We start from the raw sequence: 19,836 nt of genomic DNA, 5'->3' as shown, positions 1-19,836 counted from the left end.
CCATTTGCGACCAAGCTTTAACTTCCTGACGGATGTCTTGAGATGTTTCTTCAATATATCCACGTAGTTTTCCTTCTCGTGATGCCATTTATTTTGTGAAGTGCACCAGTCCCTCCTGCAGCAAAGCAATCCATAACATGATGCTGCCACCCATGTTCTTCACGGTTGGGGTGGTGTTCTTCGGCTTGCAAGCCTCCCCCTTTTTCCTCCAAACATAACGATGGCTATTATGGCCAAACAGTTCTATTTTTGTTTCATCAGACTAGAGGACATTTCTCCAAAAAGTGCAATCTTTGTCCCATGTGCAGTTGCATACTGTAGTCTAGAGGTAGACCGATTATGATTTTTCAATTGATATATATATATGTGTATTTATCTGTAATAATGACAATTACAACAATACTGAGTGAAGACTTTTAACTTAATATAATACATCAATAAAATCTATTTAACCTCAAATAAATAATGGAACATGTTCAATTTGGTTTAAATAATGCAAAAACAACGTGTTGGAGAAGAAAGTAAAAGTGCAATATGTGCCATGTAAGGTAACATTTTAAGTTCCTAGCTCAGAACATGAGAACATATGAAAGCTGGTGGTTCCTTTTAACATGAGTCTTCAATATTCACAGGTAAGAAGTTTTAGGTTGTAGTTATTATAGGACTATTTCTCTCTATACCATTTGTATTTCATGAACCTTTGACTATTGGATGTTCTTATAGGCACTTCAGTATTGCCAGTGTAACAGTATAGCTTCCGTCCCTCTCCTCGCTCGAACCAGGAACACATCGACAACAGTCACCCTCAAAGCAGCGTTACCCATGCAGAGCAAGGGGAACAACCACTCAAAGTCTCAGAGCGAGTGAGGTTTGAAACGCTATTAACACGCACCCCGCCAACTAGCTAGCCATTTCATATTGGTTACACCAACACACCACGCACTATAGTATTGCCAGCCTAATCTCTGGAGTTGATAGGCTTGAAGTCATAAACAGCGCAATGCTTGACGCACAACGAAGAGCTGCTGACAAAACTCACGAAAGTGCTGTTTGAATGAATGCATCTATTAGTCGAAATATTCCTGTTACATTGTACAACCTTCAATGTTATGTCATAATTACATACAATTCTGGCAAATTAGGAGGCCCAAACTGTTGCATAAACACTGACTCTGCGTGCAATGAACGCAAGAGAAGTGACACAATTTCACCTGGTTAATATTGCCTGCTAACCTGGATTTATTTTAGCTAAATATACAGGTTTAAAAAATATATAATTCTGTGTATTGATTTTAAGAAAGGCAATGATGTTCATGGTTAGGTACACATTGGAGCAACGATCCGCATCGATTATATGCAACGCCGGAGACGCTAGATAAATTAGTAATATCATCAACCATGTGTAGTTAACTAGTGATTATGATTGATTGTTTTTTATAAGATAAGTTTAATGCTAGCTAGCAACTTACCTTGGCTTACTGCATTCGCGTAACAGTCTCCTCGTGGAGTGCAATGAGAGACGGGTGGTTAGAGCGTTGGACTAGTTAACTGTAAGGTTGCAAGATTGAATCCCCTGAGCTGACAAGGTGAAAATCTGTCGGTCTGCCCCTGAACGAGGCAGGAACTTAACTAGCCTAGTTAAATAATAATTAAATAAAGGTGTAAAAAATTGTCCAAATCGGTGTCCAAAAATACAGATTTCCGATTGTTATGAAGACTTGAAATCGGCCCTAATTAATCGGTCAACCTCTACCTTAGCCTGGATTTTTTATGGCGGTTTTGGAGCAGTGGCTTCTCCCTTGCTGAGCGGCCTTTCGGGTTATGTCAATATAGGACTCGATTAACTGTGGATACAGATACTTTTGTACCTGTTTCCTCTAGCATCTTCACAAGGTCCTTTGCTGTTGTTCTGGGATTGATTTGCACTTTTCGCACCAAGGTACGTTCATCTCTGGGAGACAGAACGCATCTCCTTCCTGAGCGGTATGACGGCTGCGTGGTTTATACTTGCATACTATTGTTTGTACAGATGAACGTGGTACCTTCAGGCTATTGGAAATTTCTGCCAAGGATGAACCAGACATGTGGAGGTCAACATTTTTTTTTTCTGAGGTCTTTGATGAGTTCTTTTGATTTTCCCATGATGTCAAGCATAGAGGCAGTGAGTTTGAAGGTTGGCCTTGAAATACATCCACAGGTACACCTCCAATTGACTCAAATGATGTAAATTAGCCTATCAGAAGCTTCTAAAGCCATGACATCATTTTTTTCCAAGCTGTTTAAAGGCACAGTCAAGTCAGTGTATGTAAACTTCTGACCCACTGGAATTTTGATTAAGTGAAATAATTAGTCTGTTGCAGTGCTGTCAACACTAGCTGCAGTAACCCATGGGGAGGGGGTATATAATTGTGGCACAAAATCAAAAGTCTGACTGCATGGAGATGCTTGGGAATATGGTCAATACGGGGGACCGTGTTGTGGGTGTTTTCATGGAAAAGGTGTACATTTGACCTCCATCTAGGATGTGACAATGGTTAATAAAATTTCTCCATTCCTGACCATTTTTTTTTTGCACAGTCTTGCAGGCCTTCTCATACAGCTGCAACTGTATATGCATTCGTAAATGAAGACCTTTGTTGAGTTGGGCTCTGGGATGGTGCAACTGTTGAGCATGTGAGCCTATGGTTGTGTGGGGGGAAAGGGTTGAATGTGTATGATTGTGGGGGTGTATGTGCGTATCCCACAACTGTTGCGAAGGAGATGTTAGGGACAAAATAGGATGATTCACAATTGTTTGCTAATATAATAATTACTTGCAAAAATTTAATTTGGGTAATGGTGAGACTGGTGAGAGGTAAAGTCCTTTGCATAAATTGCCTACATTACTACAAATATTAATAGCTAATTATGGCAATTAAGAAACAGGATTTTAAAAATGTGTATTTTTTTAAATTTTTTATTTTAATTTTATTGCTATAGATAATACAAATCGAGTTGAGGGTGATGGAAATGCATTTGGCGGTTGATCTACTTCTGATCTGTAAATGGCACTGTGTGCTCTTTTCGAAGGATGGATTCCAGTCTTTTCAGGGCTATGGGATACGGGGGGGTCGGGGGTGGCCTGCCGGGCATTGGGATGACAACCCAACTCGGGATGAGGAGGGCTTTTAGCGGGTGGAATAGTGGGGACCAGTTGGAGGTTTACTTAGTAGCAATGCAAATATCATGGTACAGCTATATAGACACTCAATCATCATGTTACTTTTTAATGGTACGTTTATAAACATATTTTGATAAATAGAATTGAAAGTTGTCTCATTATGGTAAGTGGTGAAATAAGTATTTTCTTATTATCATTAAAAAGTAACACAACTGTAATGGCTTAGCCGATAATAAGAAAAGACCATCAGTATTTACCTGGCTAAAAGAGAAGGAATATAATATCTATTGTTTACAGGAAACTCATTCAACAGTTTTAGTTTCAAATTTTGTGGAAAAAGGACTGCGGGCGGAAATATATTTCTCCCATGAGCAAAGAAATTCAAAAGGGGTGATGGTTTTAATTAACAGTAATTTTGATCCAAATGTGCAAATTGTCCAAACAGATCATCAAGGTAGATATGTTATTGGACAATAAACAGATATGGCTTATTAACCTATACAGTCCAAATAATGACGATCCATGCTTTGAAAATATATATAAGAATTTATCAACTCTACAGGCAACACTAGACTATATTATTATTATTATTATTATTATTATAAATATTAATATTAGGGTGGGAGATTTTAATACGGTCTTAAATACCTCTACGGACCGCAAAGGAAATCACACTACAAACTATCACCCTCAGGCACTTAAGGAAATCATGAATGTCACGGATATATTGGAATTAGTGGATATATGGAGACTTAAATACCCTGACCTAGTGAGATCTACATGACGGAGGCTTAATCAAGCTAGTCGTCTTGACTACTTTCTTATGCCATTTTCTCTGGCACCAAAAGTTTAAATGTTGATAGGGGACAGAATGTGGTCAGATCATCACATAATTGGTATATATATTACTCTTACAGAATTTCCACGTGAGCTAGGATATTGGAAATTTAATCAAAGCCTACTAGATTCATTGTTTAGAACTAGGACAATCATTTATAACTGACTTTTTCAGACATAACATGGGTACAGCAGATCCCTTTACTGTATGGGACACTTTTAAATGTGCCTTTAGAGGCCATGCAATTCAGTATTCATATATAAAACAAAATAAATTTAGATCAAAAGAGTCCATATTAACAAAGGAAATTTGAATGACTAACAGCACAGCTCTATAGCAATAAAAACTGTACCATAGAGGCACAGAATAAGTTAGAGGAAAAATAACTTATTCAAGAAAGATCCAGTGTAATATATTATAAAAAATAAAGCCAACTGGATGGAATATGTGGAAAAAAGGAAAAATAATTTGGTGCAATCTTCAATATAGAAATGCTACCAAAAAAATGTATTGAAACTTGTTACAAATGATGGAGTCACGCATGATTCACCGAATGATAGTTTGGAAGATGAAGTAAAGTACTTTAAGAATATTTTTTTATTTCAGTCTCCTCCATCTCCACTAACTGGAACTAATTGTATGGATATTTTTCCTAATAATAATGTAAAATGAAAATCTGTACAGAAAGACGTGTGAAGGCCAAATTACAGAGGAGGAACTTCTTGGTGCAATTAAAGCCTTTAAGGTGGGGGAAAACTCCAGGGCTGGATGGCATACTGTTTTAAAAAATATATATTCAGAGGACCATTATTAGCATGTTTTAATCTACCATTTACATAGGAGTGGTTATCAGACACGCAACAAGAAGATCTGGTATCATTATTACTGAAACAGGACCCAAGTGGTGTGTATATATATATATATATAAACGTCCAGTCCATTCAGTGTTTTTTATTTCTTTATTTTATTTCACCTTTATTTAACCAGGTAGGCTAGTTGAGAACAAGTTCTCATTTGCAACTGCGACCTGGCCAAGATAAAGCATAGCAGTGTGAACAGACAACACATGGAGTAAACAATTAACAAGTCAATAACACAGTAGAAAAAAAGGGGAGTCTATATACAATGTGTGCAAAAGGCATGAGGAGGTAGGCGAATAATTACAATATTGCAGATTAACACTGGAGTGATAAATGATCAGATGATCATGTACAGGTAGAGATATTGGTGTGCAAAAGAGCAGAAAAGTAAATAAATAAAAACTGTGAGGATGAGGTAGGTGAAAATGGATGGGCTATTTACCAATAGATTATGTACAGCTGCAGCGATCGGTTAGCTGCTCAGATAGCTGATGTTTGAAGTTGGTGAGGGAGATAAACGTCTCCAACTTCAGCGATTTTTGCAATTCGTTCCAGTCACAGGCAGCAGAGTACTGGAACGAAAGGCGGCCGAATGAGGTGTTTGCTTTAGGGATGATCAGTGAGATACACCTGCTGGAGCGCGTGCTACGGATGGGTGTTGCCATCGTGACCAGTGAACTGAGATAAGGCGGAGCTTTACCTAGCATGGCCTTGTAGATGACCTGGAGCCAATGGGTCTGGCAACGAGTATGTAGCGAGGGCCAGTGGTGGGTAGTATAAGGTGCTTTAGTGACAAAACGGATGGCACTGTGATAAACTGCATCCAGTTTGCTGAGTAGAGTGTTGGAAACAATTTTGTCGAGGATCGGTAGGATAGTCAGTTTTACTAGGGTAAGCTTGGCAGCGTGAGTGAAGGAGGCTTTGTTGCGGAATAGAAAGCCGACTCTTGATTTGATTTTCGATTGGAGATGTTTGATGTGGGTCTGGAAGGAGAGTTTGCAGTCGAGCCAGACACCTAGGTACTTATAGGTGTCTACATATTCAAGGTCGGAACCATCCAGTGGTGATGCTAGTCGGGCATGCGGGTGCAGGCAGCGATCGGTTGAAAAGCATGCATTTGGTTTTACTAGCGTTTAAGAGCAGTTGGAGGCCACGGAAGGAGTGTTGTATGGCATTGAAGCTCGTTTGGAGGTTAGATAGCACAGTGTCCAATGAAGGGCCGAAAGTATATAGAATGGTGTCGTCTGCGTAGAGGTGGATCAGGGAATCGCCCGCAGAAAGAGCAACATCATTGATATATACAGAGAAAAGAGTCGGCCCGAGAATTGAACCCTGTGGCACCCCCATAGAGACTGCCAGAGGACCGGACAGCATGCCCTCCGATTTGACACACTGAACTCTGTCTGCAAAGTAATTGGTGAACCAGGCAAGGCAGTCATCCGAAAAAACGAGGCTACTGAGTCTGCCGATAAGAATATGATGATTGACAGAGTCGAAAGCCTTGGCAAGGTCGATGAAGACGGCTGCACAGTACTGTCTTTTATCGATGGCGGTTATGATGTCGTTTAGTACCTTGAGTGTGGCTGAGGTGCACCCGTGACCGGCTCGGAAACCAGATTGCATAGCGGAGAAGGTACGGTGGGATTCGAGATGGTCAGTGACCTGTTTGTTGACTTGGCTTTCGAAGACCTTAGATAGGCAGGGCAGAATGGATATAGGTCTGTAACAGTTTGGGTCCAGGGTGTCTCCCCCTTTGAAGAGGGGGATGACTGCAGCAGCTTTCCAATCCTTGGGGATCTCAGACGATATGAAAGAGAGGTTGAACAGGCTGGTAATAGGGGTTGCGACAATGGCGGTCGGATAGTTTCAGAAATAGAGGGTCCAGATTGTCAAGCCCAGCTGATTTATACAGGTCCAGGTTTTGCAACTCTTTCAGAACATCTATCTGGATTTGGGTAAAGGAGAACCTGGAGAGGCTTGGGCAAGGAGCTGTGGGGGGGCCGGAGCTGTTGGCCGAGGTAGGAGTAGCCAGGCGGAAGGCATGGCCAGCCGTTGAGAAATGCTTGTTGAAGTTTTCGATAATCATGGATTTGTCGGTGGTGACCGTGTTCCCTAGCCTCAGTGCAGTGGGCAGCTGGGAGGAGGTGCTCTTGTTCTCCATGGACTTCAGTGTCCCAGAACCTTTTGGAGTTGGAGCTACAGGATGCAAACTTCTGCCTGAAGAAGCTGGCCTTAGCTTTCCTGACTGACTGCGTGTATTGGTTCCTGACTTCCCTGAACAGTTGCATATCGCGGGGACTGTTCGATGCTATTGCAGTCCGCCACAGGATGTTTTTGTGCTGGTCGAGGGCAGTCGGGTCTGGAGTGAACCAAGGGCTGTATCTGTTCTTTGTTCTGCATTTTTTGAACGGAGCATGCTTATCTAAAATGGTGAGGAAGTTACTCTTAAAGAATGACCAGGCATCCTCAACTGACGGGATGAGGTCAATGTCCTTCCAGGATACCCGGGCCAGGTCGATTAGAAAGGCCTGCTCACAGAAGTGTTTTAGGGAGCGTTTGACAGTGATGAGGGGTGGTCGTTTGACTGCGGCACGGTAGCGGATACAGGCAATGAGGCAGTGGTCGCTGAGATCCTGGTTGAAGACAGCGGAGGTGTATTTGGAGGGCCAGTTGGTCAGGATGACATCTATGAGGGTGCCCTTGCTTACAGAGTTAGGGTTGTACCTGGTGGGTTCCTTGATGATTTGTGTGAGATTGAGGGCATCTAGCTTAGATTGTAGGACTGCCGGGGTGTTAAGCATATCCCAGTTTAGGTCACCTAACAGAACAAACTCTGAAGCTAGATGGGGGGCAATCAATTCACAAATGGTTTCCAGGGCACAGCTGGGAGCTGAGGGGGGTCGGTAGCAGGCGGCAACAGTGAGAGACTTATTTCTGGAGAGAGTAATTTTCAGAATTAGTTGTTCGAACTGTTTGGGTATGGACCTGGAAAGTATGACATTACTTTGCAGGCTATCTCTGCAGTAGACTGCAACTCCTCCCCCTTTGGCAGTTCTATCTTGACGGAAGATGTTATAGTTGGGTATGGAAATCTCTGAATTTGAGATGGCCTTCCTGAGCCAGGATTCAGACACGGCAAGGACATCAGGGTTAGCAGAGTGTGCTAAAGCAGTGAGTAAAACAAACTTAGGGAGGAGGCTTCTGATGTTGACATGCATGAAACCAAGGCTTTTTCGATCACAGAAGTCAACAAATGAGGGTGCCTGGGGACATGCAGGGCCTGGGTTTACCTCCACATCACCCGCGGAACAGAGAAGGAGTAGTATGAGGGTGCGGCTAAAGGCTATCAACTGGTCGCCTAGAGCGTTGGGGACAGAGAATAAGAGGAGCAGATGCAAAAATGCAAAAATCCTAGCAAAATGCTTGGCACATAGAATGAAAGTATTGTCAGATATTATTCATCCTAATCAGAAAGGTTTTTTACATGGACGATACATTGGAGATAATATAAGACAAGTACTGGAAACAATAGAATACTATGAAATATCGGGGACACCAGGCCTTGTTTTCATAGCTGATTTTGAAGAGGCTTTTGATAAAGTATGACTGGAGTTTATATATAAATGCCTAGAATATTTCGATTTTGGGGAATGTCTTATAAAATGGGTTAAAGTTATGTATAGTAACCCTAGGTGTAGAATAGTAAATAACTGCTACATCTCAGAAAGTTTGAAACTATCTAGAGGAGTAAAACAAAGTTGTCCACTATCAGCATATCAATTTATTATTGCCATCGAAGTGTTAGCTGTTAAAATTAGATCAAACAATCTTAAAGCATTAGAAATCCGTGGCTTAAAAACTAAGGTGTCATTGTACGCTGATGATTCATGTTTTCATTTAAAACCAAAATTAGAATCTCTCCACAGCCTCATAGAGGATCTAGATACTTTTGCTATCCTCTAAGGATTAAAACCAAATTATGTTAAGTGTACTATATTATGTATTGGATCACAAAAAAATGCTAATTTTATATTACCGTGTAGTTTACCAATTAAACGGCCTGATGGAGATGTGGACATACTCGGTATACAAATCCCCCCCAAAAAATGATCTCACTCCAAAAAATGTTTATAGAAAGTTAGCAAAAATATATAAGATCTTGCTACCATGGAAAGGAAAATACCTGTCTATTTGTGGAAAAATCACCCTCTTTAGTCACATCTCAGTTTACCTATTTGCTTATGGTTTTGCCCACACCAAGTGACCTGCTTTTTAAATTATATGAACAAAAATATTCAATTTTATTTGGAATGGCAAGCCAGACAAAATTAAAAGGGCCTATTTATTTATATAATGCATATGAATTCGGAGGGCAGAAATGCTTAAATATTAAAGCATTAGACCTCTCACTAAAGGCATCAGTCATACAAAAGTTATACTTAAATCCAAACTGGTTCTCTAGTAAATTGGTAGGAATGTCTCATCCTATGTTCAAGAATGGCTTTTTTCCCTTTATTCAGATAATACCTGCTCACTTTCGGTTGTTTTGAAAAGGAAATCATCTCAAAAATGTCGTAATTTATTAAACAAGCCTTAGAAAGTTGGTTGCAATTTAAGTTTAATCCACCTGAAAAGACATAACAAATAATACAACAAATATTGTGGTTAAACTCAAATATACTAATTGATTTTAAAAAATGAACGTATTTTTCGGAAAAAATATCAAATATAATTTTAGGGAATGATACCATAAATAGGATTGGTGGAGTTATGTCACACATGCAGCAAACAGACATATAGAAATGTCTGCTCTACCCAAAATTACAAACAACTAATTGCAGCATTACCATAAAAATGGAAGAGGCAAGTAGAAGGGGGAAAAAGTATGGTACTCGTATGTCGGCCCTGCATTAAAGAACATAAATGGTTAAAGAAAAGTGTGAAACTTTTTTCCAATTTCATTTAAGGACCAAAAAACAGCTGTGCCATATAAATTGCAAAATTGTTGGGAAGAGATTAGCGATGTACCCATTCCATGGCACGTGGTTTATGAATTGATACGCAAAACAACGCCGGATTCAAAACGTCTAATTTTTTTATTTAAATTACTATACAAAATTCTTACAACCAATAGAATGTTATATACATACACTGGGGCAAAAAAGTATTTAGTCAGCCACCAATTGTGCAAGTTCTCCCACTTACAAAGATGAGAGGCCTGTAATTTTCATCATAGATACACTTCAACTATGACAGACAAAATGAGAAGAGAAAATTCAGAAAATCACATTGTAGGACTTTTAATGAATTTATTTGCAAATTATTGTGGAAAATAAGTATTTAGTCACCTACAAACAAGCAAGATTTCTGGCTCTCACAGACAAGTAACTTCTTCTTTAAGAGGCTCCTCTGTCCTCCACTCGTTACCTGTATTAATGGCACCTGTTTGAACTTGTTATCAGTATAAAAGACACCTGTCCACAACCTCAAACAGTCACACTCCAAACTCTACTATGGCCAAGACCAAAGAGCTGTCAAAGGACACCAGAAACAAAATTGTAGACCTGCACCAGGCTGGGAACACTGAATCTGCAATAGGTAAGCAGCTTGGTTTGAAGAAATCAACTGTGGGAGCAATTATTAGGAAATGGAAGACATACAAGACCACTGATAATCTCCCTCGATCTCCACGCAAGATCTCACCACGTGGGGTCAAAATGATCACAAGAACGGTGAGCAAAAATCCCAGAACCACACAGGGGGACCTAGTGAATGACCTGCAGAGAGCTGGGACCAAAGTAACAAAGCCGACCCTCAGTAACCCACTACGCCGCCAGGGACTCAAATCCTGCAGTGCCAGACGTGTCCAAGCCCGTCTGAAGTTTGCTAGAGAGCATTTGGATGATCCAGAAGAAGATTGGGAGAATGTGATATGGTCAGATCAAACCAAAATATAACTTTTTGGTAAAAACTAAACTCGTCGTGTTTGGAGGACAAAGAATGCGGAGTTGCATCCAAAGAACACCATACCTACTGTGAAGCATGGGGGTGGAAACATGCTTTGGAGCTGTTTTTCTGCAAAGGCACCAGGACGACTGATCCGTGTAAAGGAAAGAATGAATGGGGCCATGTATCGTGAGGTTTTGAGTGAAAACCTCCTTCCATCAGCAAGGGCATTGGAGATGAAACGTGGCTGGGTCTTTCAGCGTGACAATGATCCCAAACACACCGCCCGGGCAACGAAGGAGGGGCTTTGTAAGATGCATTTTAAAGTCCTGGAGTGGTCTAGCCAGTCTCCAGATCTCAACCCCATAGAAAATCTTTGGAGGGAGTTGAAAGTCCGTATTGCTCAGCAACAGCCCCAAAACATCACTGCTCAAGAGGAGATCTGCACGACTTACAGAAAACGTTTGACCTCTGTCATTGCCAACAAAGGGTGTATAACAAAGTATTGAGAAACTTTTGTGATTGACCAAATACTTATTTTCCACCATAATTTGCAATTAAATTCATTAAAAGTCCTACAATGTAATTTTCTGGATTTTTTTCTTCTAATTTTGTCTGTCATAGTTGAAGTGTACCTATGATGAAAATTACAGGCCTCATCTTTTTAAGTGGGAGAACTTGCACAATTGGTGGCTGACTAAATACTTTTTTGCCACACTGTATATGGGGGATACAATCTTCCCAGCTCTGCAGATTTTGCTGTGAGGAGGCAGAGTCATTAGATAATTTATTTTTGTATTGTCCATATGTAGCTCGTTTTTGGTCACAGGTCCAGGAATGGCTGAAGAATTGCAACATTTGTCTAGAACTAACGCTGCAGATAGCAATACTGGTTGTTTTTAAAAAGCCATAGTCAATCAATCAATAATAGAATCATTATTTTTAGCAAAAATGTTTATTTTTAATTTACACTCTGTAGAAGCTATGAGAATAGAAAGGTTCAGTACTTTTGTGAAGCATCACAGCACAGTTGAAAAATATATGGGAAATAGAAATCCAAAATGGATGGTGTTGAGAGATAGATGGGAGGTGTTGAATGGAGCTGAAGGGTGGGACTAATAAGATAACTAATGTAAAACATACGGGGTCTGTAAAATGTATATAGGTTCAGAAATGTTGAAATAGCACAGCTACAAATAGAAATCAAACTGGATGGACATCAGAAATAGAGGAAGGACTAAAAACAAACAAAATATAACTATTGTAAAAATAGATTGTAAAATGTGTGTAATATGTAGAAACTGAAGGTAGAAGCCTAAGTGTTATTGTTTATTAGTTTACTCCAATTGGGGGAAGGGTGGTAGGTTTTGCTGGGAATAATAAATATATATTCTTTAAAAAAGTATGTATATATGGATACATATTTACCCCAAAAAATATATGGGGGATTGGAAATGATGCAGACAATTACATTGATGGAAGCAACAATATTTCCGCAATATTAATATTGTTGGAAAAATGACTTGTGTCATTATCAAAGTAGATGTCCTAACCGACTTGCCAAAACTATAGTTTGTTAACAAGAAATTTGTGGAGTGGTTGAAAAACTAGTTTTAATGACTCCAACCTACAGTGCCTTGCGAAAGTATTCGGCCCCCTTGAACTTTGCGACCTTTTGCCACATTTCAGGCTTCAAACATAAAGATATAAAACTGTATTTTTTTGTGAAGAATCAACAACAAGTGGGACACAATCATGAAGTGGAACGACATTTATTGGATATTTCAAACTATTTTAACAAATCAAAAACTGAAAAATTGGGTGTGCAAAATTATTCAGCCCCTTTACTTTCAGTGCAGCACACTCTCTCCAGAAGTTCAGTGAGGATCTCTGAATGATCCAATGTTGGCCTAAATGACTAATGATGATAAATACAATCCACCTGTGTGTAATCAAGTCTCCGTATAAATGCACCTGCACTGTGATAGTCTCAGAGGTCCGTTAAAAGCACAGAGAGCATCATGAAGAACAAGGAACACACCAGGCATCTCCGAGATACTGTAGAAGTTTAAAGCCGGATTTGGATACAAAAAGATTTCCCAAGCTTTAAACATCCCAAGGAGCACTGTGCAAGCGATATTGAAATGGAAGGAGTATCAGACCACTGCAAATCTACCAAGACCTGGCCGTCCCTCAACTTTCAGCTCATACAAGAAGACTGATCAGAGATGCAGCCAAGAGGCCCATGATCACTCTGGATGAACTGCAGAGATCTACAGCTGAGATGGGAGACTCTGTCCATATGACAACAATCAGTCGTACATTGCACAAATCTGGCCTTTATGGAGGAGTGGCAAGAAGAAAGCCATTTCTTAAAGATATCCATAAAAAGTGTTGTTTAAAGTTTGCCACAAGCCACCTGGGAGACACACCAAACATGGGGAAAGTTGGTGCTCTGGTCAGATGAAACCAAAATTGAACTTTTTGGCAACAATGCAAAACGTTATGTTTGGCGTAAAAGCAACACAGCTCATCACCCTGAACAAACCATCCCCACTGTCAAACATGGTGGTGGCAGCATCATGGTTTGGGCCTGCTTTTCTTCAGCAGGGACAGGGAAGATGGTTAAAATTGATGGGAAGATGGATGGAGCCAAATACAGGACCATTCTGGAAGAAAACCTGATGGAGTCTGCAAAAGACCTGAGACTGGGATGGAGATTTGTCTTCCAACAAGACAATGATCCAAAACATAAAGCAAAATCTACAATGGAATGGTTCAACAATAAACATATCCAGGTGTTAGAATGGCCAAGTCAAAGTCCAGACCTGAATCCAATCGAGAATCTGTGGAAAGAACTGAAAACTGCTGTTCACAAATGCTCTCCATCCAACCTCACTGAGCTCGAGCTGTTTTGCAAGGAGGAATGGGAAGAAATTGTCTCTCGATGTGCAAAACTGATAGAGACATACCCCAAGCGACTTACAGCTGTAATCGCAGCAAAAGGTGGCGATTACATTAACTTAAGGGGGCTGAATAATTTTGCACGCCCAATTTTTCAGTTTTTGATTTGTTAAAGTTTGAAATATCCAATAAATGTCGTTCCACTTAATGATTGTGTCCCACTTGTTGTTGATTCTTCACAAAAAAAATACAGTTTTATAACTTTGTTTCAAGCCTGAAATGTGGCAAAAGGTCGCAAAGTTCAAGGGGACCGAATACTTTCGCAAGGCACTGTACATGCCCGTCTGAAGTTTGTCAATGAACATCTGATTGAGTCAGAGGACAACTGGGTGAAGGTGTTGTGGTCAGATGAGACCAAAATGGAGCTCTTTGGCATCAACTCAACTCGCTGTGTTTGGAGGAGGAGGAATGCTGCCTATGACCCCAAGAACACCATCCCTACCGTCAAACATGGAGGTGGAAACGTTATGCTTTGGGGGTGTTTTTCTGCTAAGGGGACAGGACAACTTCCCCACATCAAAGGGACGATGGACTGGACCATGTACCGTCAAATCTTGGGTGAGAACCTCCTTCCCTCAGTCAGGGCATTGAAAATGGGTCGAGGATGGGTATTCCAGCATGACATTGACCCAAAACACACGGCCAAGGCAACAAAGAGGTGGCTCAAGAAGAAGCACATTAAGGTCCTTGAGTGGCCTAGCCAGTCTCCAGACCTTAATCCCATAGAAAATATGTGGAGGGAGCTGAAGGTTTGAGTTGCCAAATGTCAGCTTCGAAACCTTAATGACTTGGAGAAGATCTGCAAAGAGGAGTGGGACAAAATCCCTCCTGAGATGTGTGCAAACCTGGTGGCCAACTGCAAGAAACGTCTGACCTCTGTGATTGCCAACAAGAGTTTTGACACCAAGTACTAAGTCATGTTTTGCAGAGGGGTCAAATACTTCCCTCATTAAAATGCAAATCAATTTAGAACATGTTTGAATTGTTTGTTGTTACAGTGCCACTGACACGGCCTGCAACGAAAACATGCAGACTCTCCTTCACTGCAGCCGAGGTGAGTAAAACATTTAAACGTGTTAACCCTTGCAAGGCTGCAGGCCCAGACGGCATCCCCAGCCGCGCCCTCAGAGCATGCGCAGAACAGCTGGCCGGTGTGTTTACGGACATATTCAATCAATCCCTATACCAGTCTGCTGTTCCCACATGCTTCAAGAGGGCCGCCATTGTTCCTGTTCCCAAGAAAGCTAAGCTAAACGACTACCCCCCCGTAGCACTCACTTCCGTCATCATGAAGTGCTTTAAGAGACTAGTGAAGGACCATATCACCTCCACCCTAGACCCACTCCAATTTGCTTACCGCCCAAATAGGTCCACAGACGATGCAATCTCAACCACACTGCACACTGCCCTAACCCATCTGGACAAGAGGAATACCTATGTGAGAATGCTGTTCATCGACTACAGCTCGGCATTCAACACCATAGTACCCTCCAAGCTCGTCATCAAGCTCGAGACCCTGGGTCTCGACCCTGTCCTGTGCAACTGGGTACTGGACTTCCTGACGGGCCGCCCCCAGGTGGTGAGGGCAACAACATCTCCACCCCGCTGATCCTCAACACTGGGGCCCCACAAGGGTGCGTTCTGAGCCCTCTCCTGTACTCCCTGTTCACCCACGACTGCGTGGCCACGCACGCCTCCAACTCAATCATCAAGTTTGCGGACGACACAACAGTGGTAGGCTTGATATCCCAAAAACAACGACGAGTCGGCCTACAGGGAGGAGGTGAGGGCCCTCGGAGTGTGGTGTCAGGAAAATAACCTCACACTCAACGTCAACAAAACTAAGGAGATGATTGTGGACTTCAGGAAACAGCAGAGGGAACACCCCCCTATCCACATCGATGGAACAGTAGTGGAGAGGGTAGTAAGTTTTAAGTTCCTCTGCATACACATCACAGACAAACTGAATTGGTCCACTCACACAGACAGCGTCGTGAAGAAGGTGCAGCAGCGCCTCTTCAACCTCAGGAGGCTGAAGAAATTTGGCTTGTCACCAAAAGCACTCACAAACTTCTACAGATGCACAATCGAGAGCATCCTGTCAGGCTGTATCACCGCCTGGTACGGCAACTGCTCCGCCCACAACCATAATGCTCTCCCGAGGGTCGTGAGGTCTGCACAACGCATCACCGGGGGCAAACTACCTGCCCTCCAGGACACCTACACCTTCCGATGTCACAGGAAGGATATAAAGATCATCAAGGACAACAACCACCTGAGCCACTGCCTGTTCACCCCGCTATCATCCAGAAGGCGAGGTCAGTACAGGTGCATCAAAGCAGGGACCGAGAGACTGAAAACAGCTTCTATCTCAAGGCCATCAGACTGTTAAACAGTCACCACTAACATTGAGTGGCTGCTGCCAACACACTGACTCAACTCCAGCCACTTTAATAATGGAAATTCATGTAAAAATATATCACTAGCCACTTTAAACGATGCTACTTAATATAATGTTTACATACCCTACATTACTTATCTCATATATATATGTATATACTGTACTCTATCATCTACTGGATCTTTATGTAATACATGTATCACTAGCCACTTTAAACTATGCCACTTTTTACATACCCTACATTACTCATCTCATATGTATATACTCGATACCATCTACTGCATCTTGCCTATGCCGTTCTGTACCATCACTCATTCATATATCTTTATGTACATATTCTTTATCCCTTTACACTTGTGTGTGTATAAGGTAGTAGTTTTGGAATTGTTAGATTAGATTACTCGTTGGTTATTACTGCATTGTCGGATCTTGAAGCACATGCATTTCACCACACTCGCATTAACATCTTCTAACCATGTGTATGTGACAATTAAAATTTGATTTGAACTACATTTACCTTCCCCCAAAATGTATATTTATGAGCAGTTCCCTGATCCCCAACTTCTCACCTGAATGCATTTTTTTAACATTTGAAAGGGTTGGGCAAAGGCTGAGATTGGGGTTGAGAGTTTCTCTGACTTTTTCTGCTAGATGTTTTTTCTAAGACCCCTTTTCCATCTGTTCGACCAGAAATCAAATGTTTTGGGTGGAAATATGTATAATGCCTTAATGTCTCAAATATAGACTCTTAGCTTTCATTTGACACCCAATTTGACATGATCCTATGACCTTCACTTGTTTGTGCTCATGGGTCCTTTCACATGGAAATGACTCTCATTGGGTAATTGTAAAACCATTGTCTCATTGGCCCTGGCCTCATTATGTTTGTAACAGACCTATAAGACTAGAGTGGCTGCTATAGTAAGTAGTTAATAAAACCATAGACTGTGTGGACCTGAACAGCCTCTCAGCATGACACACGCACATAGTGACACACAGAGCTGGAAACTGATTATGACAATCTGTCTCCAGCCCCATCCCTCAATCTGTGTGAGTCACAGGCACTGATGCCTGCAGGCAGTTCTAAAGATCCCTGCTGTCTTGAGGCTAGCTTGACTACAACCCTGTCCCTGCCCGCCGCCGCCTCCCCACACACTGTCTCGTGTTGGATTCAAAAACCTTGTTTCACATTTCTTGCAGTAGAGGAAATACAGAATGTCTAGTCAACGTTGTTGTTTAGGTGTTTTAGTACTGTGCTGAAACAAAAGCCTGCACTGAGCTAAAGACAGATGAAGGGGGTGTGAGGAGTATGGAGGTCAGAGGTGCTGTATGTTCATCTTGAATAAAAGGACAAGCTTCTGGATTTGACTAACATTAGTTCAATCTGATCGGATGTTTATGTTTAGTCATTACTCTACAAAAACACTATGCTTTCTCTCGCTCTCAGATCAATGAGTTGAGCCATGTTCAGATCCCTATCATGCTGATGCCTGATGACTTCAAGGCCTACTCTAAGATCAAGGTGGACAATCACCTCTTCAACAAGTAAGTGTACAGACTCGCACAACACACACAAATCAAAATGCTCTGATGTTAAATGTCTATCTCAATAACGGCTTGTACTGTGTATGTGTGTGTGTAGGGAAAACATGCCGAGCCATTTCAAGTTTAAGGAGTACTGTCCTCTGGTGTTCCGCAACCTTAGAGAACGTTTTGGCATCGACGACCAGGATTTCCAGGTACACGCACGCAGAAGCAGACTGAACTCCTCTCTCTGTCTTCTGAATCTTGCTATATTTCTTTCATGTTTATTGCCAAGTTTCTCTCTTTGTCAGTACCCTCGGAATACAGTTTTACACACAGAGTGAGTGTGTGCTCTGTGTTGGCAATAGGGAAGTCTGTCTTCTGGTCCTCTGTAGCTGTCTTTTTGTCTCATGTTTATATCACGGTGGAGGGAGAAAGAGTGGGTGAGGGTAGGAAGAACCACACATGGAGGGGGGAAGGGGTTACAGAGAGGAGTGCGGTAGGGAAGTGATGTGTCTCTGGGGTTGCTCTGGAGGGCATCAGCTGTGTGCTGGGGGCAGGAGGGTGGCACACACCCAGGGGAAGGAGGGGTGTCTGTCCACACACACACTCGAGCGCACACACAGTGGCTGGGCTGGTGCAGGGTGTGAGCGATGGATAGAAGGGCCTTAGAAGCCTGCCTGACTTCAGCTGTCTCTGACAATCACACACTGTCTCTCTCTCTCCCACACATTCTCTCTATAGATTCAAAAACAGTTTCAGATTTTTACAGAAATGTGTGATTCACTGTTCTTTCTCTGTTTGTAGAACTCCCTAACCCGTGCAGCTCCGTTAAACAGTGATTCCCAGGGTCGGAGTGGGGCTCGCTTCCACACCTCCTACGACAAACGCTACGTCATCAAAACAATCACCAGTGAGGATGTGGCTGAGATGCACAACATCCTCAAGAAGTACCACCAGGTACACACACACACACACACACACACACACACACACACACACACACACACACACACACACACCTCAAGAAGTACCAAAGTACAATCCAACTCTCCTCCAATGCTTCTATTTCTCTAGTTCATAGTGGAGTGTCATGGCAACACGCTGCTGCCTCAGTTCCTGGGGATGTACCGCCTCACAGTGGACGGAGACGAGACCTACATGATCGTCACCAGGAATGTCTTCTCCCACCGCCTCTCTGTCTACAAAAAATATGACCTCAAGGTAGGTAGGTAGGTAGGTAGGGGTGGGAGGGGATAATTGGAGACTTTCATAAGGAAAAAGGAATGTCTGACATCTTTCTGTCTATCAGGGCTCCACTGTGGCCAGGGAGGCCAGCGACAAGGAGAAGGTACAGTAATTTACACACACACACACACACAAATCAACCAGACATATATATGGTGTGTTTTAGTGTATTGATATAGACACTAATTACGGAGTTTGATTCTGATTCCTGGCCATCCCCTGTCCTAAAAAAGCCATGGGGGGGAGGGACCGACGGCAGGGGGGACCGAGGGACCGACGGCAGGGGGGACCGAGGGACCGACGGCAGGGGGGACCGAGGGACCGACGGCAGGGGGGACCGAGGGACCGACGGCAGGGGGGACCGAGGGACCGACGGCAGGGGGGACCGACGGCAGGGGGGACCGACGGCAGGGGGGACCGACGGCAGGGGGGACCGACGGCAGGGGGGACCGACGGCAGGGGGGACCGACGGCAGGGGGGACCGACGGCAGGGGGGACCGACGGCAGGGGGGACCGAGGGACCGACGGCAGGGGGGACCGAGGGACCGACGGCAGGGGGGACCGGGGGACCGGACCGAGGGAGGGGAGGGGACCGGAACGGGGGAGGGGACCGGAACGGGGGAGGGGACCGGAACGGGGGAGGGGACCGAGGGAGGGGAACGAGGGAGGGAGAGAGCTGTGTGTTAACACCTGGTCCATTAAACCAACAGCTTCTGTCATTACCTATCGGCCCTTCCTTATGTCATCAACTACATGGCTCCACTTCTACTGAGCTGGTTTGCTTTGGTTTTTGGGGTGGGAGTGGGGGTAGTTCAAACTGTTCATCTTCTTCTGTTAAGACCCCTGCCCATTATACTCACCATACTCTTGCACGCTCCGTATGTCTTCAGTTTGC

The 19,836-nt window shown here is 42.8% G+C and overlaps 1 protein-coding gene across 5 annotated transcripts in view; it reads left to right on the top strand.

Annotated features, from left to right (window-relative positions):
• The window catches only part of LOC118361683 (phosphatidylinositol 5-phosphate 4-kinase type-2 alpha), a 54,305-nt gene that overhangs the window by 20,646 nt on the left and 13,823 nt on the right, over positions 1-19,836 (top strand). For all 5 annotated transcript variants that reach the window (XR_008083736.1, XR_008083735.1, XM_035741817.2 and 2 more), the window contains exons 2-6: positions 17,617-17,714; positions 17,812-17,908; positions 18,501-18,653; positions 18,771-18,917; positions 19,006-19,044. Coding sequence is in view for 3 of the 5 variants with exons in the window: in XM_035741817.2 (XP_035597710.1) it covers positions 17,617-17,714; positions 17,812-17,908; positions 18,501-18,653; positions 18,771-18,917; positions 19,006-19,044 (534 nt within the window). In the remaining 2 variants the exon portion in view is untranslated. The remainder of the gene's footprint in view (positions 1-17,616; positions 17,715-17,811; positions 17,909-18,500; positions 18,654-18,770; positions 18,918-19,005; positions 19,045-19,836) is intronic.

Source organism: Oncorhynchus keta, chromosome 28 (assembly GCF_023373465.1).
Source record: "Oncorhynchus keta strain PuntledgeMale-10-30-2019 chromosome 28, Oket_V2, whole genome shotgun sequence".
Taxonomy (NCBI): Eukaryota; Metazoa; Chordata; class Actinopteri; order Salmoniformes; family Salmonidae; genus Oncorhynchus; species Oncorhynchus keta.
The sequence above is the reverse complement of the archived record's forward strand: the minus strand, read 5'-3'. Positions and strand labels throughout refer to the sequence as shown.